At 40.8% G+C, this 25615-nt stretch overlaps 3 protein-coding genes across 5 annotated transcripts; 2 read left to right on the forward strand and 1 right to left on the reverse strand.

Moving 5' to 3' along the window:
* Positions 1-1208: 1208 nt before the first annotated feature.
* LOC144663758 (uncharacterized) lies at positions 1209-22143 on the forward strand. 2 transcript variants are annotated; one of them, XM_078524817.1, is made up of 4 exons: positions 1209-1337; positions 1710-1739; positions 3531-4359; positions 22026-22143. In XM_078524817.1, exons 3-4 carry the CDS (start codon positions 3651-3653, stop codon positions 22028-22030), a joined length of 714 nt encoding a protein of 237 aa, XP_078380943.1. In that variant the 5' UTR covers positions 1209-1337; positions 1710-1739; positions 3531-3650; the 3' UTR covers positions 22031-22143. The 2 variants fall into 2 exon arrangements, with proteins under 2 accessions (XP_078380943.1, XP_078380942.1); XM_078524816.1 differs by lacking the exon at positions 22026-22143 and having other exon boundaries at positions 3531-4682.
* LOC144663727 (uncharacterized) lies at positions 5007-8809 on the reverse strand. 2 transcript variants are annotated; one of them, XM_078524767.1, is made up of 2 exons: positions 8749-8809; positions 5007-6491 (listed from the first exon to the last, which is right to left on the reverse strand). In XM_078524767.1, the coding sequence occupies exon 2, from the start codon at positions 6433-6435 to the stop codon at positions 5017-5019; it is 1419 nt and encodes a 472-aa protein (XP_078380893.1). In that variant the 5' UTR covers positions 6436-6491; positions 8749-8809; the 3' UTR covers positions 5007-5016. The 2 variants fall into 2 exon arrangements, with proteins under 2 accessions (XP_078380893.1, XP_078380892.1); XM_078524766.1 differs by having other exon boundaries at positions 5007-6496; positions 8749-8805.
* A 2714-nt stretch (positions 22144-24857) lies between the features above and the next one.
* On the forward strand, positions 24858-25615 carry LOC144662488 (uncharacterized). Its single transcript, XM_078523301.1, has one exon. It carries the CDS (start codon positions 24863-24865, stop codon positions 25613-25615), a length of 753 nt encoding a protein of 250 aa, XP_078379427.1. The 5' UTR covers positions 24858-24862.

Raw genomic sequence — 25615 nt, forward strand, 5'->3', positions numbered from 1 at the left:
GAGTCAAATCTTATGACGTCATCACTGATTAAATTTGCATAATACAAAAACGTCAATATCTCTGAAACGAAAAAAGATATTTCGAAAATAAAAACGCCATTCTTCTGTATTTCGAAAGGCCTTTCAAATAAGCAGAAAATATTTTTCATGTCATATACACTTTAACAAATTTAAATATAACAAAACTTGAAACACGATTCGTTGCGCTCACGGCTGCTGTTAGTGTTGTTAAAACTGCAACACTGTAGGCTCCATTTCAGTACGTTAGCTGTTATTTTGTGCATCAGTGTGGGAAGAAGAAAGACAAAAAGTAAAAATTTTTACTCTTTTGGGCGATCATAATATGGAGCATAGTTTGGAGCACAGTAGTGCGTTTCGAGAGTAACGAAGAGGCATAACACTCAAGTTTAGGAGCATAATGTGTCGACCTCTAAGAAAAACGCTCAGCTTTACGAATTCTTATGACACTTTGTGTTTAAGTATACACACAAAGCCAACGTGCAGAGCATATGCCCAGCACACCATGAAAGCTTTCCGTCTTAATAAGGCTAGCATCATTTTTGGAATAATTAAGCAAACCGAGCATAATTTTACCTTTTATCTTGATTTACCAATCCTAGCATAATCTGGCCTTTTTTCTCCGTTTTAAATATCTTCTATTTACTTATTCCGTTGGCCCTGGGGTGGAGCTCACCAAGCTCTAAGATTTTAGCTGGCGTCCTTGTCGTCGAGCTTCAGATAGCATAATTTTGATGGTAGGGCGCATGAATGTCACCCAAAATTTGCAAACCCTTCATAAAAACAAGGTATTGTTATTTAGAGAAGAGCTAAATTACATATTTTTCACGATAAGAGTGGTCGCCGTGGACGCGTAACAAATAGAACATCCCACCAAATTCATAACAAGAGAAGATACGAATTGATTAAAAGTCTAAATGACCAAGTAAAGGTCGCGCGGGACCCTTGCTCATTTATAATTTTTTTCTCCGTTTTAAATATCTTCTATTTACTTATTCTGTTGGCCCTGGGGTGGAGCTCACCAAGCTCTAAGATTTTAATTGGCATCCTTGTCGTCGAGCTTCAGATAGCATAATTTTGATGGTAGGGTGCATAATTTAAAAGACACTAGAATTATTCCAGAATAATTTCAATGGCATAATATGCCATTTAACGAGCGCAGTTGATAAACTGACCGTATACCATGTAGCCACGAGTTCTAAACATATCACGTCTAAATTAGTCACTTGTGCGTAGCGTTGCGTGCGTGATGTTGGCCGCTATTATATCACTCGAATTTGACTTCATATTGTGACGAAAGGGATTCTGTTCAAGTTAAGGTAAAAGTTATGCTTCAATTCGAAAAAAAAAATCGTCAAGATTGTTGAAACGAGTAACTCCACGGCAGAACACATCTTCCAAAATTCTCTCAGCTTTTTGAAAGTGAGAGACAGTCATAAACTCAAATAAGTATTTATCAAAAAAAACTCATTTATTTAGTTTTAGGATTGAAATATTTCCACTAAAAAATCGAAGCCTCGTTCAGCGACTTATCGCCGGAGGGCCTTTTTTGTTTGCTTTTCTCGTATTTTCAACTCGCATTTGTTTTGTGGCTACATAATTGACATGTCAGAATTAGACTAATGGTGTTCACGGATTTTTAACTCTTGAAGTATAAGTGACTAACATTCAGGATTATAATTCGTTCACAGTTCAACGTTGTGGAGCGCGTTTCACTAAAGGTAAGTATAGCGCTTATTCTTGTTTCTTGGTAAAAGATAATCTTGTCGCATAAAGAGTATACTCAATATAAACCCTAGACTAGACAAAACTTCTTATCACCCCCATTTGGATGATTTACACGTAAATTCTCGTCGTACGCATGTAGGCATATACATTAAAAACTCGAAACAACGAAACAAAACCACCGAGACGAAACAAGTAGCGAGCAAAATAATTCAAACCAACCCAGTAAAACTCATTACCGATATATTTTAATAAACCAGACTTTAGCTGTCAAGTTAGCTAAAGTCTGGTTTTCACTATATAGCGACGGAGTCGAAGTCGTAATTAGAAGCGAAGGATGTTATGATCTATGCCGATCAAGACATGAGCAGAGTTCCGATTCCGCTTACCACTCCGTCGTTAATGACCTTGTGAAAACTTGTTTGTCGGATTCGCAAGCAGAAAAAATGAAGCACCCGGACTGGGTGATTGGATTGTTCTTCCGCTTCTCCTTGCGACTCCGTTAATCTAGTTTTCACTGAACTAGTAAGGAATGGAGTCCTACGCGGAAAGTAGAGGAAATGGAAACATTCTGATCTTCCGACAACGATTCCGTCGCAAGCGCTCCTGCGATTCCGTTTACGACTTAAACTCCATCGCCAACTAATCTGGCGTTATTTACAACTGACTACAGGCTAAACGGAGTACTTTTCAGTCTAATCAGAGGGTACGCACACCCTCACGCACCAGCACGCAATCTTTAGAACCTTTAGTAGTTGATATACAGCCGTAACATCTTTGATCTTCCTCAGAAATTATTTCACGGATATTTAGCAACCTTTAGAGACATTCTGAAAGCACAGTAATAAACTAAGTCAACGTCTGGAAATTTCTGAAAATGATGGTCTAGTCTTCGCAAAATTTTTTTTATATCAGGCTTATGGCCATGGAGACCCATGGAAGATACTGGATTAAAACTGTCAGTAAAGCGTTCTCGTGGCAACCACGTCAATATGAACGCTCATCGAGTTGAATGCTTGATGTAAACTAAATTCAAGAAACGTTGACCATGTAAAATGCATAAACTATGATCGATATGACTGAATAGAGTTTGGGGAAGGCTGCATTGATAAGATCAGTAATAATCCTTTCATTGATAATCAAGATATTTTCTTTCTATGAGAGGCTCAAGAGCATAATTTATGCAACCTGTCTTGTTTTCATGTTAATTCTGTCACAGATGACGACTAATTATTTCCAATTTCCCAGTCAACATTTGGATCGCATCGTTCATGGTTTATGCTTTTTATGGGTCAACTATCCTTCAATCACGAAACTTCAATAACACTTTTTTACACAGTTTTTGCACATACACTACCATATGTTAATAATACTATTCTGATGTGCTGATTCTCTGAAGGAATTTGCGTTTCAAAATGATTAACGTCTGAACAATTTTTAGGTGTTCACAAGAATAACGCATAAGAAAAACACCCTAACAAAGCATTGTAAGAATATACTCTAACGACATTATATTAAGACTTATAGTGTTAAAAAAGAGGGAAGGAGTGGCGAAGGCTTAAAATAACGGATGGGGTGAGTGTGGGAAGACTAATATTTAAGGGAAGGGTGAAGAAATGATCAGAACTATTTAGTTTAGTCTAGTCTAGTCTAGTCTAGTTAAATTTTTTAACTTTTTTGTGTAATTTTCAGAACATATTTGTACCGCCAGTTAAGCGCTTTCCATATTGCTTTGTTTTCTTATAATACACTTCCCAACTTATCACCTTTCTTTTATTTTCCAACAGCCCAACTAGAGAATCTATCATCTGGCACTTATTGTTCCACTGAACTACCAAACATCTTCTAGCTGATAACCCGTTGCAATCTGTATACAAGTGCATTTGAAGTCAAGAATTCAAAACATAATGTTGGTTGCGGACTCAGCTCGCCGTTCGATTTTCAGTTGTCGTTGTCGATACATTGGGTTGGCAATTTTTCTCGTCATCTTACTAACTCTCTATACAATAATAAGCATTAGAAACTATGGTCCGTATACTGGTAATCACCCTTTCTTCCCTGCCCAGCCTTGTGAGTATCTGAACACCGAGGAAAAAGATCACCTTCTAAACATGACCTATACCGTGCACAACATACTTGATGACTTGGGTATAGAGCATTGGCTCATGTATGGATCTGTCTTCGGCGCAATTCGTGCTCAGGGACCCCTCCCATGGGATGATGACGTGGACATTGGTTTTAACGGTTCGGGGACGTTTGCGGCGATGGATTTTGACGAGTTTTTATTGGCTTTTGAGTCAAAGGGGCTGGAAGTTTATCATGCAAGATGGTTCACGAGCAATATGATGAAAGTTTACAGCAAGGATCTACCTCGAGATAAAGTGGACTTGTTCGCTATGTATAACTATAGTGGATGGATGAAGAGAGCCGGCCTGGAGACGTGGATTTTCCCGTTACACTATAATCACCGACATACATTTCCTGCACAACTGGTAGATACACCGCTGCCTCAGGTTCCTTTTGGTTATTCTGAGATGCCAGTTCCAAGGGACGGGATTGAAATCCAGAAGTATCTTTACTCGGACGACTGGTGGAAGGAAGTGAAACCTGTCACATGTGAGTAACGCATCGCTTAAGCGTTGTGTTACTTATTAACCCGACGTGTTTAATCGATGAAATTAGATAATCGATAAAATCGATTGTAATCGATAAAAATCAATAGTAGTTAATCCATTGATATCGGAATTCGATGAAAATCGAAGACCAAAAGAGTTGTGAGTATCGATTTTTCATCATTTTTTTATCGATTATATCGATTGTCAATGGCAATCGTTTAATAATGATTTCAGATACGTTTGCTGTACGCATTGGCAATCGAGTCTTACCTATTGTATTTTTTTTCTCTTTACAAAAGGAGATCTGTAGTTAAATTGCTGCTTTTCCACTTAATGTGTCAAAATTGCGAAAAACGTCATTAAACGTGTGTTCAAAACTCTCAACGAAAAGTCTGGTCAGTTGAAACCCGTCATACGATGGCAATCCCCTCTAAATAATCACTCTATATTCTCTTTGAACAGACGCGAGTTAACAAATAGAAATGCCTCTCCTCTGTCGCTGCTAGGGAAACCGGGATAAGCTTGGCCCTGATTGGCCACTAGGCTCGAACGCATACATTACCTATCTCTACCTTTGATCTTTTCTGCTAACTATTGTGTAGCTCTCCTTCGATATGAGGTCTAGTTTGGACATAATTATATGACTGCAACAAACGTGTTATTGGATAGTCATTTGTGTGACCATCCTAATGGAATTAGAAATCATATAGAAACAGTTACACATTTTACTACGACGTTTAGCAAAGGATACTTTGTCAGTGCTGTTCTTGTTAAGAAATTGGTTAACGATCCATTTCTGAAATGTTCCGCCTCCAACTGCAAATAAATGCTCTCCAGACACCAGAATATTCATTTCCACAATGGCCACCTCGCCTCGATCAGTAAGATTGTAAGTCGAAGGCTGAAAAATAACCGCATTAAGGGGAGCTAAAATCTTCATCAGTGACTTGGCGTTTTCTCGTGCAGTTTTTACTCGCTTCGACGAACTTCCATAGTCTGCGAAATCGGCGGCCAGAAAAACAGGGATGTGAGCCGTACTGACATTCTTGTGCCTTTGAATTAAAGACAACACATTTGAAATACACTTCTTGACCGCAGTTATATTTCTATGGGCAGTTCCATATTTTAAAATCCTTTCTGTGCGTATGTGCACAGAGACAAAGTGAGGGCCAAGATTTTTTGTGATGAAATCTCGCGCAACCTGAAGGAGTTTTGAATTGAAGAACACGGCGGAATCGGCAGAGCGCGTAAGATGTGTTACAACTGATGACAAATTAAACTGTGCTCTAAATGGTGCCCTTTTGTTACATCCCTTCCATTCAGTCAAGCCAACGCATGGAAGCCTGTTCACAACTTCATTCTCAAATTTTTCAATTGAATCTACCGCAAATACATTCATACAAATTGTTCTTCCAACCTTGAAACCTGTAAAGGATGTGTTCACATGGCGGCTAATGTTACATAGGAAAAATGCCTGTATGGTTTGTCTATTTGTTGTGTAATCAAAATGCACCAGCACGTCTAGTTTGCCTTGGCAGACGTCTTGAAACTCTTTCCAGCTTATCAGCGTTCCATGACCACGCGAACGAAGGGTCTGATTGAGAGCAGTAACGTTATAGTACAGTGCAAGTGTTTCAGAACCCTGCTCTGTCGGTGAACCGTAAAATGACGAATCTCTTACAAATGGCACAACAACGTGTCGTCCACCATACGCAGCAAGAGCTGTGAGATCAAGAAAATTATTCGTCGCCAATGTCAATTGCTCCCAGTAACTAAAAGCGATAAAAATGTTTTTACCGGGTCTCCGCAAATTGTCGACTGCCTCCTTAAGCTTGCTTGACAAGCTGCTAAACTCGTTTGTCAAGTTGTCACGAGAACTTGATCGATCATGAATGCCCGTGACTCTGTTGTTTATGGCCGTGGTTCTTCGTAGATAAACCGTGACTGTAACGCAAATGACGAGTGCAGCTAGTCCACATAAAAGAACAAACTCTTTTCGAGGGGATTTATTAGTTCGCAGCCAGGAGTGTAACGCCTTTGGAGTAATCCTCTGCATTTGGCTTGGCTCAGTTGTCATCGATTGTTTGGTCTTCGGTCTTCGTTTTCGAGGTCTTCCTTTACGACACTACCCAACTGAACTATCGGCAAAATTTAAAAATCCTTCTTAAATAACCATCGATATTAACAGAGCAGTAACTAAGCTACTGTGCGAAGCCCTGTTGAGGAGTGTTTAGATAGTTATAGGGATAAGGTATAAAACACATTAACATCTCAGTTTTAGGGATAATAGAAATCAAAATAATAGTCTGGGTTGGAAGGGGAATAATGAATAATGAATAACGGGCTAAAATAGAAAATGAATAAGGAATATTTGAGGTTTCAATGCATGGAATAATGAATAAGTCCTTCCCAATAAAGGAATAATGAATAGCGGTTATTCATGGTGCTCAAACATTATCTTCTTATATGATCCTGATATCTGAATTGTTAATTATCTGTCGGAAGTTCATGTGACCATAACTACAGTCAACTATTACTGAGGGCGACTGATCTGCATTCAATCAAATACCAATTCTTTTTTCCTGTGGATTTTTTTGATTGGTGCGTCCTTTGTTCTGTTTGATTGTTCAACTGTCAACAATGTCGGTTCGTCTCCACATGAGATGTTTGACCATTGATATATATAAAAGTGATCATCATCAATCCCGATACTTTTGGAACCGTTCATTGTTTATGGGGTGGTGGGAGATTTGAGGGGGCCACGCCAAAAAAAATATGGTTTCAAGGGGGGTGTGTGGGTGTATTAAGTGTTGTATTATGGCATCTAAAATAGTGCACAACCTCTACCAGAATGCCTAAAATAGCGTTTCCGGGGTTCGAAAAATGAAAATTTTCCCGGGCGAGCATGCCCCCGGATAGACTTTCTAAAAGTCGTTCGCTTCCCGTTTCTGGTTTGTCGCGCTTCGTGCTCGCTTTGTCGCGCTTCGCGCTTCTGTGAGCCCGACTTGTAAGCAAGTCTAGCCCCCTGGACCCCCCTACTTTTTTATGTACCGAACAGCATCAAATCGATCCCACCAACTATATTTGGTTGCAAACAAAGCTGACGGTGACAGTAATCGACCCCTAATTGACACAGTAACAAACACGTCCCATCAATACACTAGCAGTATTTTTTCCGGGGGGGGGGGTCATATAAAAAAATAGGATTACGAAGGGGGGGCAGGGTAAAAATATCTGATGACGTGGGGGGGGCATTATATTTTTCAGGCACTGTTGATCAAATCCTACCCCCACCCCATAAAAAATGAACGGTCACTTAATTTAGGCAATAGGGAATAATGAATAACTAGAAAAATCTAAAAATGAATAATGAATACATAGTGAAAAATGTGAAGGAATAATGAATAAGTCAGTTCGAATAATTCCTCTTCCACCCCCGATAATAGGGATAACAGCTTTGGTAATTCAGTTTAGGGATAACCTAAACCATCCGCCTAACAGGGCATCAACTACAAACCGCCCAGACTCAATTCAAAATGCTTCAAAATTAGAGACCACGCAAACCATTATTCTTACATGCTAACGAGAATCGTTATATGCTTATGAAGAAGAGCAGCATAGATTCCTGTTTATTTTTGCGTATTTACGTGAAAGATGACCTCAGATTGCGTGACAATCATAAGTTATAAAATGAAATTAAATGTTATCACGTATTTGACGAAAAAACAATTCTTCAGTGTTAATGTTGCCAGTCTGCGTTTTGCGCCACTGCACTGAAGTCCTCAGTCTGCATTTTGTACCTGGGCTACAGTTCTGCAGTCTACCCGTTCTACTGACCGATTACATTTCGATCTACAGCACAGATTGCAGAGGGGCCGTAAGGGGGTTTCTCGTGAAACGTGATTGTACGTTTTTATTTTCCGTGATCCGTGATTATAAAATAATATTGTCCGTGAACTGTGAATGACATACTTGTTGTGACACGTGAAAGCAAAAAATAAGGTTGTGTAATCATTATATTTGACTAGAATTCACCACTTTCTCCGTAAAAACTAACCTGCTGTGCAAGGAAGATTACTTTTGGACACAATTTGCGTGATGGCTAAATATTTAAGAACAGGTAGTCAGTCATTTTTGCAAAATCGTCCTTGCAAGACTAAAAACACTTCGATATGGAGGCTTAAATGCACAAGACTTCCTCGTCTATGTTATTTTCCGTGAAACGTGATTTACCATTTTTAATAGTCGTGAACTGTGCGCATGACCCCCCCCCCCCCCCCCCCTTACCGCCCCTCATTGCAGCAGATTTCGAAACGAGCGTTGCCAGAATTCTTCCCTTTAGCGGTAAAACACACCAATACAAAGCGAAATGTTAAATTAACTTACGTACCATATGCTTTTCCAACTGCAACGAAGTCCAGAGGACACAAACGTTACAAAGGTTCATCGAAACATCCAGACAATAGCAACACAGTCGTCAGACAATCGGATATGACTGTAACCATTCTCGTCCCCATAGCCCTTTCGTTTCTGTTAGCCGGCTGGACCTTGGCACGAGGAAACAAAGGGCTCTGGGTACACAGGATTTCCAGTCCTAGATTCTTGGACTTCCGGTCTTTATGTCTGCAGTCATGACCTTTCAAAAGAATGTATGAGAGAGTCTATATAGGTATGTGCCGCCCGATAGGGTATGGTTTTTGAGGTTCTCGGTCCTTTAAAATAGGGTATCATTTTTGCTCCTATTGGCAATGTGTTCCCGGTGTGATCCTTAGATAGGGTACCTAAATTCTATTAGCTAAAATAAACGCCCAGCTAAACGAAAAAAAAGGTATCTTAAAACTGAATTTTCTGTTCAGGTATTAGTAAAGCGATTTTATAAAGATTTGTGTCTTGCCCTGCGTGGTTAGCTGTTATTTGAGTGGGCACGGAATGCTTCTGCTCCCCTTGAATAGGGTGTCATTTTTCGGGTTTGGGCCTTAAAAAGGGTATCAATTTTCGCTTTCTTTATCCTTAAATAGGGTCAGGGTTTAAGAACCTTGGCGGCACACCCCTATCCGAAATTTATGAGAGTACTTGCTGTATTGAAGTCATGATTCATTTAAATTGTTAAACGAATTAACTTGAATTTGCATACGGTAAAGAAATTATCGTTATAAGCCGCGTGAACGACCAAGACAACAAAGAACCTCGTGACAATATAGTACAGGAAAACAATAGCTCCAAATTAAAGGAAACTTTCAGAAACTTTTACACCGAGGTAAACCATCAAAACCAGCACAATCTTTGTTTCAGCCCGCTTAGAGGACAACGAGCAACGAAACATTTGTTTCCTCAAGCGATCACGACACCACACACCTGTAGGTAAAAATTGTAGCGAATAAAATCAATTAACCGTTGGATAATTATTGAGTACGTTTTGCGCCAAGCTCGGTTGAATTTGTCTTTGTAATTAATTCGAAGTAAAGTTCTGAAGCAAGCGAGTTCAGCTTAGTATTACGGTTCAAATGCAGACTTGTTAAGCCAGTTTTAACAGGATCGTACTGGATTTTCTAGTTCCATAGAAATGCTTCCTTTATGAATTTGAAATTCTGGTAATCGTATAGAGTTTATGAACGGACACACTTGTAAATTAGGAGTTGTGGCACAAACCGTGACAACTCGCTCGGCTCGCCCAGGCTCGCCTCGCTCCTTGTCACAATTTGTGTCCACAACCCTAATTTACAAGTGTGCGCGGAACGCAAGACGCCTTTCTACCCCACTCGCGAAACGAGTTGCAAAAAGGCGTTGGCCGCACCCTAACGGCCCGCAGCAACAGAGAGCGCCACCTGTGTGCTAGATTATTGGTGGACCGCGTTGGAGAAGAAACATCGAATTTTGGGCGAGGAACGATCGGGTGCCGGAAGGTAGGTCTGCCAAAGGGCCGCAACTAGCCACTGCGGCATCTCGGAAACCTTGGCAGCCTCGGCTAATTTTATCGCAGCAATCCCTCCAATAGCCCTGGGGGCAAGAGACTTCGAGATCGAAAAGTTTGCCCGCAAAAATCTGCATCCAGCGAACAAGAAAAAAAGAAACGTTTAAAGAAACCGAAAGGCAGCGTACCCAGAGAGAGCGCCGCGCCAACAAACATCAGTTCACCTTGTTTCTGCTGCTCGCTTGGCTGATAAAAATCAGAGAACTTGGGTTCTTCGGAGGAATCATTTGTTTGTCAGGATGTGCCTGGTTGTAGAGTGAAAGCGTAGTCGTCGAAAGTTCTGTTTCGCTTGCTGTATCTCATTGTTGGTTTCGATCCCGAGAAGCCGTGCGGTCGCGAGAGTACTTCGCGTACGCTGCCTGTAAGCCTCGAGAGCTTTGTCGTGTCTCTTTCTTCAGCGGCGTCATCTCCGCCACCCAGCCGAGCAAGATAGTTGCCGCCAATGAAAGCAGCAGCGCAAGATAGCTCCGCCGCCATCGCTACGCTGCCAGGCAAGAATATTGTGGGGAAATTTTCTGTCCTCGAGATACTGTCCGCGCCGCCGAGGAGACTGCGTGAGATTGAGCTCACCTGGCAGCCCAGCCGACCGGCGGGACCTGTAGGTGGCGGCATAAGTAGAGCTAGAAGTGATAAAAAAAAAATAAATATAAATGAAAAATATATGAATTCTTAACTCAAAAGAGCAAAAAAAAAAGAACAAAAAAAACAGAATCACTTCTAAAAACCTCACCAAGATCACAACCGCAGAAAAAGATTTGCATTCAGCAAACACCGCACATTTTGCTTTTACATCATCTCTTTTCTTTTTCTTCATTTTCTATTTTTTCATACTCTTTTAAAAGCGTTCTAATCACAATAACACACGAAACTGCGCAGATTCAATATAAAAATTTTTTCTGTCCAGCTTAAATAGCTTCCCTCATCAAAGCAGTTGCTCGACCCACTCAAAGAGAAAGAAGAAAGCAAAAAAAGTCAAATATGGGACAGAATAGTGATGTCCTCGTGTCGTCATCGTGTGTATACTTTAAAAAATCGAAAAAATTTCCACGGACGGATTCCTTTGAGCAGTGGGTCTGAGGTTGGGGTGAAGAACGCGTTGCAACCCTTCCAATACTTTCGTGTACGCGCAAAGCGCGGGGTTCTTGGGACCCTGGTGTGTACAGTTATAAGAGTGGGAGTAAATGTTGGACTTCTTTTTCGTTTATAAAGGTTTATGTCTTCGCGTTTCACATAAGTTGTCGGAACGCCGAACAAGAAAGACAGAGTGGGAGACCGCTTGATTGCGGCTGAGCCTCGGGCGGAGCTGGTTCCGTTACGGCGTGACACTTCGCTAGCAGATGAGATTTCTTTTCCTTTTTGAATATGCAGCAGCCTCGACAGCAGCTTTTCTGTGCTCACGAGCCTGTTTTGTTTTTCAGCTGCAGTGCCAGCAGCAACTGTTTGGATTTTGGAGGTTTGTGTGGAGTGTTGAAGTAACTTGTTTTTCTTGAGGACGAGGTGAGCCGGCATATAATAAAAAAAAAAATAATATTAAATAGAAAATGCTCAGCAAGATTTTTGTAAGCAATGCTAAAGCACTAGCATAGCATGCTCAGAAAAATCTCAGTAGTGTTTGTGTCCGCATTTAGAAGCGGCGCACAGGAAGGGACTTGTAGCTTCGTAATCAACGTGTGTTGTGATGAGCGCAGCAGCAACGGCAGAAAGCGGCCGCATTCAAAGCCAGACCGCCTGCCAAAGTGGACAGCTCTTACTGATAATGTAGTCGTTTTTGAGTTCCTTCTATAATCATGACGTTCTTGATATTTACGGCCAACCAACGATAGTAAAAGAAAAAAAAGCTGTTCAAGCTGTTTTGATCCAACGTATGCCAATCTCTTTAAGTACTTCACTTTCGTCAAGCGCACCTGCTCGTGTAGGCACACCGATTGTTTTGCTTTCCATGAACAAGGATTGCAAGCTGTTCACGAAAGCAGGAATGTCAGGGTGAGAGTGATAGCGTTTCTGTACTTTCTGTTCAGCTCCTAGCAGTTCATACGGAAGTCGTTCACAGAACGGGAGGTGGAGGCCATACTCTAAAAAATAGTTAATAAAAAAATTGTGCGTAAGGGTGGCGAGAAAATGAAAGATGAAAACTTATTTTTTTAGCTTTAAAATGATTTCTTTGTAATCCTCAGCAAGTTCGCCAGCGTAATCCAAAGATTGCCTTCGTGTTTGGAGAGGGGGTGTAAAAGAAAACGATTGCCGCTACATTTTCGCGGAATGAGGATGTTATGCTTGTCAATTTTGAGTTAACACCCATACGCTCAAACCTGCGTGGCGAGCAGAGAAAGCAAGATTCACCAACTCCCCTGTTCTTCCTTTTACATCTTTCGAAGCAGCACAGTCGTCGAGGAGATAAGCGTTTCGTTCCCTCAAAAAGAAATTGAAAGCCTAACAAAGATTCAACCTCGTGCTGCTCACAAATTAAAACAAAAAATCGAAGATCTCCTCAGCAAAGGATAATAAGTCTGTGTGCGCGAAGTGGGAATGAGACGAGTACACCGGAAAGGGCCAGTGAACAGATTTTCTGAGTTCGTTGGTCCCAAAGAGGGGAAGTAGAGACCACTCGTCGTATAGTACCTAAGGTACATTCAAAGAAAAAATTATAAAAGTACAGATTAACTGCCTGCAATATATTATTTGGGCGTCGGACGTAGGTAATATGAGCCGCTGCTTTCCTCTCTAGCTCAAGCTGGACACCGTCTTGTGTTCACAAGGCGCGTGCCGCTTCCGTGCATCGAGTGGTCAGCATGGAACGAGAAAAAGAAGCCAAACTTGTTTCTGTGTAAAACTTTTGCAGAGTCATGTGCTGCGTTTTATTTTTTTCTTTCATGTAGAATCTTTTAACTTCTCCCCAAATGTCCATTCCTTCGATGCCGTTGTTGTACAGCATGTTTGGCGAGCCGTTGACAGTGATGCTTACTTTTGTAAGGTCCGGTATGTACTTTTCCGAGCTCCTTGCACCTTGTTATATTGCTCAATAAATAGGAGCAAGATACCTTTCATGGACCTCCTCTGCGGGTTGACCCTTAGATTCAGACGTGTGTCGGAGCCTTTGCAAAAGTCACCACTTTAACACGCTGGATGTGGTCGTAAGCGAACTTGCCGCCCGAATAAGCGCTGAACGCTTCACTGCAATTTCCTTGCTTCTATCATCTCGTACTCCAGCTGGATTTGTCAACTTGATTTCAGTTTTGTTGTATCTGAGCCTCTGACCACATGTTCGGCGCCGCGAGCTCAGTTCGAAAAGAGTTGTATAGTGCCTGAGGATAAAATGCCCCATGGTCAGTAAAATCGGTGACCAGACGGATGCGGTATTTACCATATAGCTCATTCAGCTTTTTCTGCTTCGACCCGAAGTTTTCTTATCGCCAGCATGAGCGAATTTTGTTAAGGTCCTCGCTCTGAATGCCCCTGGCACCCTGTCGTCGCGCTCCTCCTGCGAAAGGAAAAAATCCTCAAATATTTTGTAGATGCCATAGCCAACCGTGTCCTGCACGACGGTGCCTTCGTACTTTACAACAAAATCGTCGACCAGAGCTCGGCTGACGTTGTCAACCAGAAAGTTGTTGGCATGGCCTCCGCTCAAGTCGAGTTGAAGCGCAGCGCCAGCGAGCCGGGCACAATGACCTCGTTTTCGTTCAGCTTGGGCACTGAAACATACAACGTTTCCTCTGGATTGGCTTCTATGCGGTCAAAAGTGATTCGTTTTACCGCGCGCTCGGCTTTCAGTGCGCCGAGTTTTTTCTGTGCGTCCCGGTCGAAGGTTTTCTTGAACAGCAGCCACTCTCGATTGTTTTATTGTTAAATTGAAAAGTTTAATTTGAAAAATAAAACGGAGGCGGAAGGTGGTGGTGAGTTTGGATACGAGGAAGATGACAAGAGACCACAACAGTGATAACGAGATGAAGAGGAAAAGAGGTCGACACAACCCGACCATTTCAGCCCGGGGAGGCATCCACACCCTACCATGGGGGTGAACAACATAAATGCAAACGATGCAGCACGAACAGAGCGGGCTGCCAGACACACCTACGAAGAAACACCTTTTTGGGAAGCTTTATCACAAGATGACAAACCGGCAATGATTGACAGAGCTAAAGATTTATCAAAAGAAAATTCCCCAAAGTGAACTTCGCAAAATTAGGCCCAATAGGTTAGCAAAAAGAGTGGCAATGAAACTACAATTGTATCCTTTGGATCAAAAGGTGGCGAGACCGAAATTTTCAAAAAAGACGGAACTGGCCTTCTCAAAAAATTCACAAACAAGTTTAAAGCCCCCCTTGGGCCAGAAGCGGAATCCTGATTGCCAAGACAAGAAGAAATAAGAGAAAGAGACCAAGATAAGAGAAGTGAAAGTCAAATACAACAGGAGAAACAATTGACATGCAGAAAGAAAAAGCCACCCAAGAAGTAGAAGATCAGAATAAGAATCGAGCGAATAGATGCCAAGATGGAACAACTTGGGTCAAATGTTGAAAATGAATCAGAATGCGCAGACTAAGCAACTGAAAAAAAATTGAAAAGGATTTTGAAAACAAAAAAAAGAAGTTGCTGCTCTTGAAAAACAAGCTAAGCAGAAGGCAGAAGAACAAACACGAGTCGACCAACTAAGGGCAAGCCTCGCTGCCATAGAGAGCAGAAGAAACACTTTGCAAGAAAGGCTCAACGACACAAGAGCGTTGGATGATCTAAAAGAGAAAGAAGCCGAGCTGAAGCAACAAAACGAGGAAGATCAAGCTGTTATAGAGGATGAGAATGCCTCCCCCACTGACAAACAAGCCGCGGAAGAAAGAGTTGCGGAAAGAACCGAGGAGCTCGGGCGTTTACAAACGCAGATTGCAGAAAGAGAAAGGGCGCTTCCACTTCGTGAGAGGATCAAAGAGATCTTCAAAAAACATGGCGTGACATTAACAGCAATACTTCTGGCTGCTGGTGTCACGATTGGTTCTGTTATTGGAGCCATTACAAACGCGTTGAAGGCAACCGGCAAAGCGTTGGGGAAAGGCCTAAGTGATATTGGCTCAAAGGTAGCATCAGCTCTGCCTGGTCTCATTGGCTCGATTGCGAAATTTCTTTTCAAAACCGCTGGTCAAGTAATTGGATTTCTTGCAGAGCACACCTGGCTGCTTATCCTTGCTGTGGTTGCTTTTCTTGTTGAAAAATACATCAAAAAGAGACGTTAGCGCATAAGGGTGTAGAGCAAAGCTGCTGCTCCAACCGCGCCAACAGCGACAGTTGCTTTGTTTATTTCGTGTGAATCATTGGCTACGGCCTTCGTAGGTTTAGCGCTTTGCGCGTTGCCGTCCTTTGGACGGGGACCGTAAAGGTCCCTAGCTTGTGTTTCAGCAGCGCTTGCTGCAGGTGCCTGATTTTTTTTTGCTGTGGCGCTCTTGTGTATAGGATTTGAAGGGTGGTGTTTGGTGGGTTGATTTTTGATTTTCCTCCCGCCATCAGTTTAAGAGCTGCTTTTTTTGTAGCTTTATTAACCTCATCATTCACTCCTAATTTCATCCCAACAACAGCCTGCTTAAGCTGGTTATTGTAACCAACAACGCTTTCTGTGTTTATCACCATACGAGCGGGCATCAGCCAGGCACCTGGGCAGACTGCAAGGTTAAGCCGAACCTTAGCTTCGTCGATGGCTAATTGGTATCTTTGGACCGACTTTGCCAGATCAGGTTGCCTTATAGCGTCTTCAACCAACACGAGGAACTCACTTTGCGCTTCCTTTGCACGGCCGCCTGTTCCAAGTATGCTACTTCGAACGTTGACCTGCGAACCGAGAATACAGTAGACAAAAGCCTCTATCGACTGGTTTACTCTCGACAAACCTGCCTGAGTAAGCCCTTCAGTGCCGTTAGGACAAAACCAGTCTGCCTGTGCATATGCAGCGTCGTCTGGCTCGATGTATTGAATCAAGTTACCTTTGCTTGCAGTTCCACCTTCATCCGAAAATTTATCGTAATCGGGGTATTTTGCCCCAGAATTTTCGGACCAATATTTGAGATCCAGATATAAACGTTACCAAGTCCGTGTTGCGCCTGTTGTGAAACGGAAATCGCTTGACGGGTCGACACCGAACTCAGCACATATTCTTTTGTACGAAGCCACGTCGTACTTGTTGTCGAACTGGCTAAAAGTGGGGTCGCCTGGCAAGGCGCTTACGCTCTGAATTCCCCCATCTGAAACAATATTCGCCTTATCGTGAAATAAACGTGAAAAAGGTAAAAATTTCGCACAATCGGTGGCAAGCTGAGAGCTGAGTGCTCTTCATCGAAAATATCTCGACTTATACCGCAGCCTGTTGTCGCGCACCATACCGCAAAGTTAAGTTGCTGTGGCCAATAGGCCATATTTTGGCTAGCAAGCCACCTTTTTGACTCTTTTCCTGATGTATGCTTCAGTTTTGTTTTTTGAAAAATCTCTCTTAATTTCGTTGTGAAATATTGTCTGGTGTACGTAGATGTTTATTTGGCTGTTAAATATTTTTTTCAAACTTGGTGCGGCTTCGTGAAATCCAACAGCTGGAATTGGCAAAGATGAGCCTTTTGCGCCGCTTGGTGACAGCTGTTGTGGAAAACCGCCTGAAATTTGATTCACCCCCAGTGCTTTTTTCATCTCTGGGCTCCAATATTTGCTGTCAGAGCCAAAAACATTTATCAAATGGCCTTGCCCTGCCTTGTAATAAATGTCTGCCGTTGCTGTGTGGTTGTACGCGAACTCAACCTGTGCAACAAATTTTGTTCGGTCAGCGTTTGGATATTTTGCAAGAAAAGGTTTCCATGCATTGTCTTTTGCCGCTTTAGAAATTTAGTTGCTTCTGGGTTTTCATCCACTTCATAAAACCTCTTTTTTTGCATCCATGTCCTCTTTTATATTAAAATTTTTTATTTTTATTTAATATAAAAATGGTTGTGCTGACTGTTACCACAAAAGAAAATCCGAACACTTTTTTTTACCAGCCTATTCCAAAACCAAGCTATATCCGGCTTTTAAGTTGTTCTCTTTACAACAGCTGGAATAGTTTGGAAAAGGATGGAATAGTTTTTTATAAACAAGTGAACAAGGAAGAGAAGGCGCGTTATATACGGCAAGGAAACTCCACTCGATGACATTGGGAGTATTTTTGAAAAAGGATTTCAGAGAAAAAATGTTTTCTGTAACAAAAGGCATTGCAGGTCGTTCATTGATAATAAAAGCAAAAGAGCCCAATTTAAAAGCTTTTGGACTAAACGAAAGTCTTATTAAGTTTTTAATTTGCCTGGGTTTGAGAATTACGCAAGTATTGAAAAGGAATTTTTTGAAACAATTGAGGTAAATAATTTTCAAATCCTAAAAATTACTTCATCAACTGTGACCTTATCGACAAGCAACAAAGCTTGCTAAATGGTAAGCCATCAAGCCTTTTAGCGTTTTTTGACATACGTGGAAAACCGTATGAAAAAGTTTATTACCAAAATACACATTTTAACGTCTTGCGCGACGTTTCTGCTGAAGAAAATGTATCACTCTGACTCTTCGATTAGAGATGAGAATGGAAAGCCATTCGATTTTAACGGCTCAAATCTTACATATGAGTTGGAATTAATTAAATTAAATACAAAAATAACTTTATGTATACGAGACCATGTCATCTGCTAATGTTCTCCCGAGTGCCCCTGCTTAGGTGACGCGAAGAAACACAACTTTATCCAAGCCTCCCAACAAATGCCGAGATTTCGTGACTGAAATAAGTAAATTGAAAAAGAAATATCCGCTGAAGCTGAGCATTACAGGCTTGTGTTAAAAAAATATAAAAAGGTCCGGAAAGTTATTCACTATGTGTTTCTTGGCGCCGTGACGGCAGCTCTGTCTTCTGGAGCTGTTGCGACTTCACTTACTGTGTTGGAATTGTTATCGGCGCGCCTGTTGCAGCAGTAGCAGGTATATCTGGCGCAGCTCCACTGGCCGTCAGTTATCAACAAAAAGCTTGAACGTAAAGTTAATAAGCACAAGAATCTCGCCGGCTGTTGCAAAACATGACTCGATAAACAGCTCTGTCTCACAAGCCTGAATATATCTTTTTCTGACAAAGAGTTCTGAACACGAGAAAGCAAAATCGCCCTAAAGATACTTACGCCAAACTTTGCAAAAAAACAAACAAATTACTCAGCCAGAACGGAATGGGAAGAAATCAAGAGAGAAGAACGCAAAAGATTGGAAAAAAAACTTCTCGAAAGTGCCACCGACATTTCGAAATAAAATTTCAGTCCAATAAAACTTTTTTCATTTTATAAAAGAATGATTGTCTGCGCTCATTTGTCGTTTACCTTGTGATGGAAGATTTCGTTCGAGTTGCAAAAAAATGTTCGAGACATCACAAGAGAGGTTTTGTTTGCCTGAACGAGGCAAAATAAAAGGTTAAAGCGTGCTTAAAGTGACTTTCAGCCGAGTCGAAAGGATAAGAGTGCAAAAAATACAATTAAGTTGAAGCGAACAGCGAAAATGCGTGACCCACAGCGGCATGCATTTTTTTTTGTTTTCGTGCGTGGTGAAATACCCGAATATATTTTTAGAGTAGACTCACGCCAATGACAAACACCGGCTTTTTAATACTCTCTTCTACTTTCAATCAAGAGTCTTTTTACCATTTTTATTTCCATTTTTCATTTTTTACCTTACTACGGCTTCAATCGAATGACGGCGCACCCCCGCGGCTGTTCCGTTTTATTTTTTTGAAATTATAATTTTTATTTTTTTTGCTTAAAAAATCATCCCTGACGCCTTTTTTTATCGGTTTTATTCTAAAAATGCACCCATGACGGCATTCTATAACTGAGCTCTGTCCTCTAAAAACTCCTAAAAAAAAACATAATTACGTCAAGTTTTCCGTTTCTTGACAGCAATACACCCACGCAATCAAAGTCATTTTGTGACTTTTTTTGCTGCAATATTTATGCACTCACCGGAGCGTGCAAGTCTTTTTAGCTTGTTAAAACGTTTGCGACAACACTGCTTTAATTTTTTTAATTTTTCAATCAGCCGTCTGTTAAAAAGATTTTTTTTTTTTCATTTTCTTTATTTTTTTGTAGGTTGTAAAAGCTTTTCCACGAGATCTTTTCAAGTTTTTCTTTACAGACAAGTTAATTTCTCCAGTTCTCCCTCTTCCCATCTTCGTTTACTCAATAAGAGCATTTGTTCAATTGGAATTTTTCTGGCACAGCAATTAAAGGTTGTTGTAATTTAATACAATGGCGCCATACAACGATTGGTACACTGTCGGGTCCGGCGAATCTGCTTCAGGAAGTTAGGAATGTGAAAGCCACTCACATTTTCCTCCTTTTTTTTACCATTTCCACGCCTGCTTTCCCGATTTTTTTGTTAGTTTTAACCATGCTTTGCATAACGATTGCAGCTTTCTTTTTCTTAAGTTTTCTGGGATTAAACGTCTTTTTTTGCAACTAGTTTCGCGAGGGGGGTAAGAAAGGCGTCTTGCGTTCCGCGCACACTTGTAAATTAGGAGTTGTGGACACAAATTGTGACAAGGAGCGAGGCGAGCCTGGGCGAGCCGAGCGAGTTGTCACGGTTTGTGCCACAACTCCTAATTTACAAGTGTGTAACGGCTATGTGTACAAAAGTTTTAAAATTTAGAATCACTGTGCTAGTTTTCTTTCTTTTTCTTTCTTATTGCATATTGTAGATTCTATATTATTTTGATTACATTTTATATTATAATTATTTTGCTTGAAGTCTGGATTTAAGATTCATTGTAACTTTTTATTGTTTATCATTTTGATCACGCGCGCAATGTTACTCGATCGAGCGGCGTAAATCCGGAAATCCTGAATTGTTTGCAGGCTTTCTTTGTGCAGCTGAACAAGTTGGGTAAAGCCTGGTTTTCATATAATCGCCCCGATCGTTTCTATCGCCTCTGCCACTTCAAAAAGTGGTCTTGCGGCCGGGGCGATCATATTAGAACATTACGATTGGGGAGATCACGATCGCTTCGATCGTCCATATTCTATCCGGGCGACGGTCGCAGACCGCGGCTTATATGAGAACTAATTTCACGATTAAAGCGATACAACATACAAACTGTCCCGTGTTGCATTAATATTACCCAGGACTACTCCATTTGGCTTCACTTTCCCTTCTTGGCGCCGTAAAACGGCCATAACCAGAACATAGGAGGCCACGAGCTACACTTGCATCGAAGGCTGCCATTAGCGATATCAGCGTTTTGAAATTAAAAAAACACGCGTGCGTCGATCGGAATAAAATAGAATATTCATACGTGTACGGGAAAAAAGAAAAGATCATGAATTATTATCTTGTTTGATAAACCTTGCGTTTTTACTTTTATGGATATCAAATTTTATTCTGACGCACGCGCGAGGTTTTTGTAACTCGTTTCGTTATGTTGAGTTTGGCGCCAAGATTACTGTTTTCGTACCAGGGCTTTGACCGGGCGCTTTGCTCATATCCATGATCGCTTCCAATCGCTTGGATCGCCTCCGATTGTCTCGGCGTTTACAAACGATCGGGGCGATTATATGAGAACCAGCTTTAAAGTGTCTATACAGCCTACAGGTTTTTTGTGGTTTTCGTATCTCTATAATGCATAAACAAGTATTGGAAGCGATCGGGTGTTCTCAAAAGCGTGGGGGCAAAAGATTGTCATGAACGCCTGGACGGTATGTGCGAAGACCTACGAAAAACAATATTTTAGCTTAAGACCCAACAAAATCGCAGCCTTCGATGCCTGAGAACAAAACTGGTTATTTTACTCCTTTTTTAGATAATAACTTTTAGATTGTGTTATTTAGTAATAATTACCTTTGGATCAATATTGTAGATTAGTTTTTAAATTTTTAGCTTACATTTCGATTTTAAATTAGGTTTTAACTAAATTTTAAATTAGATTATTGTTTATAGTAGATTCTTAATTTTTTAGTACATTAGAGAGGGCCACAAATTTATTAGTTGTAAAACTATTACGTGTAACCCTCTATAAATAAAGTTTGATTGATTGATTGATTGATTGATTGATTGATTGGTATGAAGATAAAAACAATTTCAAAAGTAGAAATGTTTTGGACTGAAATTATAAGCTAGATTTCTAGCTATTACTCCTGTCGGAAGAACACTCTATTTCGAAATCTTCTTTGAGAGATTTGTAAAAGCATTGATATCGTTATTTAACATTTTTTTTTTTTCTTGATAGGTTGAAACTTAGGTTCGCTTCGCTTTCAACAAAACGCACAGCGCGAACGACAGAGAAACCCGCAACTTTTTCCTGGTCAGAAAATGTGTAGCTTTGAATTTTTTTTTCAGGCTAAAAAATGTGAACTGCGGATAAACTCTATGAAATGATCCTCGCATTGTGTTAACAGTTTAAATAATTGCATTTTTTAACCTGAAAAAAATTCTAGGCTACAACGGGATTTGAACCTATGCCATCCACGATACTGCTTTACCAACTGAGCTATGAAGCCTTGATACGTTGGGAGCAGGTCAATTGTGGGTGTTTAGTGTCTGTCTTCGCGTACAATATGTCAAAATTAAGTACAAGATTAGTTCAAGGAGACCAGAACAGTGAACAATAGCAACAAGTCATTTTGCTTTAGGCAGACGTCTCAAAAGAATAACACTTGACGGTTTCTTTTCTTTACCAGGGTAATGCGGCCATTGTCATTTATAACGAAGAAGTCGTAAAGACTGAAGAGTGTTTCCAGTTAACACCTCTGGCTTATTATTTGTCTTGCACAGACTGGTAGGACCATTGTTATTCTCCAATCAGATTACCAGATTACCATATCTATCTTATTGACAATAGTCGCCAGTGAGTTCAAGCCTCTGAGTTGATCAGTGTTTTAACACTTCAGTTTGTACAGTGGCTCTGGTCAGTGGCTCTAGGGCAAAGAAACCGGGAAAGAAACCATGCCGCGCGCCGCCAATGTAGTACAATTTCATGGCTAAATCGAAAGAATAGTATGTGTTCTCTGATTTATTGTATATTGTACAGGTTAATCCCGATAACTCGAACCTTCAAGGGAAATCGAATCGAAAAGGTTCGAAATATCGAGGAACTATTACATAGAAAATGACCTGAAAGGGATTCGACCCCCGGGATTCGAAAAAGGTCAGTGAGTTATAGGGATTCAACTGTATATACGTATTCTTCTCGCAAACACTCTCTGATTCTAATATCTTATCGATTCAACGACTTTACAACGGGATCGTTCTATGATTCTCCGATTCTTCCGATTCTACGATTTTACTCTTTTGCGTTGGCAGATTCCGGTTTTAGGATTTTACCTAAACCATTTTCGATTTCATTTTCCGATTGTACGATTGTTCCGGTTCAACGATTTTACTTATTTCGGTTCATGGATTAAAGAACGGCATTTTTCTTTAAACGCTAAAAGAACGAGGCTCCGTAAAATTCCTGTTATAAGCCTTGGGCTTATTCAGCTTTGCTTTAGGGCTTAAAAATTAACGGGACAGCTCAATACCGGGGGAGGGGGGAGGGGGTGCTTATAAGCAGAATGAAAAAAAAAAAACGTCTCGAAACGAGCTACAACAGTGTTGATCGAAATACGTTTTTAAGTTAAAAGTCAAAAAGCAAAATCTACCCCTGTTTATTATTGTCATCTAGCAGAAGGGGACTTATAACCGGATGTAATGTATGTTTTTGTTATTTCCAGGTAGATGGGCCTAGAACCAGGGGGTGCTTATAAGCGGGGGGGGGGGGGGGCTTATAACTGGGATTTTACGGTAAACATAGTTTATTTTGGCTCACCGTAGGGCGGATGCAACCGGAATAATCGTCGGAGAAATCGAAGAATCAAAAGAATCATATGACGAATTTAATATTTCGGTACTCTTCTGCGCGCCACGGGTTTGGACTAGAACACAACACATACTTTCGATATATATTTTTTTTTTGAAAAACCAAAGCAACGATTTCTGATATCCATTGACTACGCCTGGCCTTGTTATTCTTATGAACTTGATGACAAAAAAAATAAAGCGAAAGAGGAGGTAATTTTTTGGAATGAAGGAAATTAACGCGATTGATACAAGAAAGCGTAGTTTGTGGCGGCAACAAGAATAAATTTCATTTCAACATTGAATTCCTTTGGCTCAAATCATAACAAGTGGATGTTAATTTCAGATGAGGAACTGTCTTTCTGAAAGTAGGCATGAACTGGAAATATCGTAAACAATATACCCGTTAGTCTACACAGGATTTAAATTGAAAGAGATCGAAATAATAAAACATTTTGCAGAAAAGAGAAAGTCGACTATGCCTGGACAGGACCCAATATAATTAACTGAAATTGACGCTTCTTTTAATTGATGTCACGGAAATTAACGCTAACAAAAATTAACCCCGCTAAAAATGCGCGTTATTTCAGTGGCAGTGTCACCGCGATATGGTGCTATTTGAAAATCCCATTAAAGTGTTGGTATTAACTGGAAATCCGCTAAAAGTGGCCTGGCCTTGCTAAAACGTACTGTACTATTCATTAAAATTGTTAAAAAGTGGTGTGGATATGGATGGGTAGGAAGAAAGTGGCCTAAAACTTGAAAAAGTCAGGCCAACGTTTTCAAGGTGACAGGGTTCATAAGAATACAGCAAAGTAATTGAAATCTCTAACATAACAATAAAAAAACGCAAAACCAGTTTTACAGTCGCTAGATGGACGTCAAAATACTTTGGCATATACCGTAATGATTCGATTAAGCGCCCGGGGCGCTTATTTACTTTTGACACCTCAAGGGAGGGCGTTTATTCGAGACAGGGCGCTTATTCGGGACAGGGCGCTTATTTAATTTTTTTGAGAAACAACCAAATGTATCTAACAATAACAGGAACTATAACAGTTAGAAATTGTTAAAAGTTCAGTTACTTTTAAAATAATTGTTCATTTTAACAGTAAATATATACATGAACTGTACGGTGAACAGTCAGGAGTTTATCTAGTTGACGTCAGTGACTTCGGTAGGGTCAGTTATCCACAATAGGGGCACTTATTAGAATAGGGGTGCTTATAAGAATGGGGGCGCTAATAAGAATGGGTGCGCTTATTGGAATAGGGGCGCTTATTTACAAAAACACATTCGAAGGGGGGCGCTTATTCGGAAGGGGGCGCTTATTGGAAGGAGGGCGCTACATCGAATCATTACGGTACTATAACGACATATATAAAAGTTATCTCTTTCTCAAAATGATCTTATATTGCCAGGAGGGGTGGGAATATTATCGGGAGAATGTTTTCTATTTGAGAGGTACTTTTCTGCCAGGGAGGAGATGAGCCTATCATACATAGCTTTGTATTTCTAGTATTTACATCCTTACTTATCAGCTTAATTTTATTTCCCAACAGCCCAACTGCAGAATTTCAGCATATGGCACCTAAAGCTCCGTTGAACTACCAAACACTATTCAGTTGAAAACGTTACTATCTGCATGCAAGTGTATTTGGAGTGAAGAATTCAAACCATAATGCTGGTTGCAGACTCAATTTGCCAATTGTTCTCCAGACGAAGGTGTCATTGTCGACTTATCTGCAGAAAAAGGGGTAGATGTCGTTACGAAGTGTTGACTGTTTTTCTCGTGATGTTCGTCACACTTTATATGATAATAAACTTGAGAAACTACGACCTTTACACCGCCAGTCATCCTTTCTTCTCCGCTCAGACTTGCAAATATCTCAACAAAAAGGAAAAAGATCACCTTCTAAACATGACCTATACCGTGCACAAGATCCTGGATGACTTGGGTATAGAACATTGGCTCATGTATGGATCTGTCTTCGGCGCAATTCGTGCCCAAGGGCCTCTCCCATGGGATGATGACGTCGACGTTGGTTTCAACAGTTCGGGGACCTTTGCGTCGACGAAGTTCGTCGATTTTGTATCGGCTTTTGAATCAAAAGGGCTGAAAGTTTATCATGCACGGTGGTTCACGAGCAATATGATGAAAGTTTACAGCGACGATATGCCGCTTATTAAAGTGGACTTGACTGCTATGTATAATTACAACGGGTGGATGAAACGAGGTGGCCTGGAAACCTGGATTGTGCCGTTTCACTATAATCGTCGACATACATTTCCTGCTGAATTAGCAGAAAAACCTTTGCCACTGGTTCGCTTCGGTTATTCTGAGATGCCAGTTCCAAGGGGAGGGATTGAAATCCAGAAGTATCTTTACCCGGACGATTGGTGGAAAGAAGTTAAACCTGTCTCCTGTGAGTAA

This window comes from Oculina patagonica, chromosome 8, assembly GCF_052425735.1.
Source record: "Oculina patagonica isolate OP01 chromosome 8, crgOcupat, whole genome shotgun sequence".
Taxonomy (NCBI): domain Eukaryota; kingdom Metazoa; phylum Cnidaria; class Anthozoa; order Scleractinia; family Oculinidae; genus Oculina; species Oculina patagonica.

What these genes read in the sequence shown, in the direction of transcription:
- LOC144663758 (XM_078524816.1), top strand. Translation starts at nt 3,651, where the DNA reads ATGTTGGTTGCGGACTCAGCTCGCCGTTCGATTTTCAGTTGTCGTTGT.
- LOC144663727 (XM_078524767.1), bottom strand. Translation starts at nt 6,435, where the DNA reads ATGACAACTGAGCCAAGCCAAATGCAGAGGATTACTCCAAAGGCGTTA.
- LOC144662488 (XM_078523301.1), top strand. Translation starts at nt 24,863, where the DNA reads ATGCTGGTTGCAGACTCAATTTGCCAATTGTTCTCCAGACGAAGGTGT.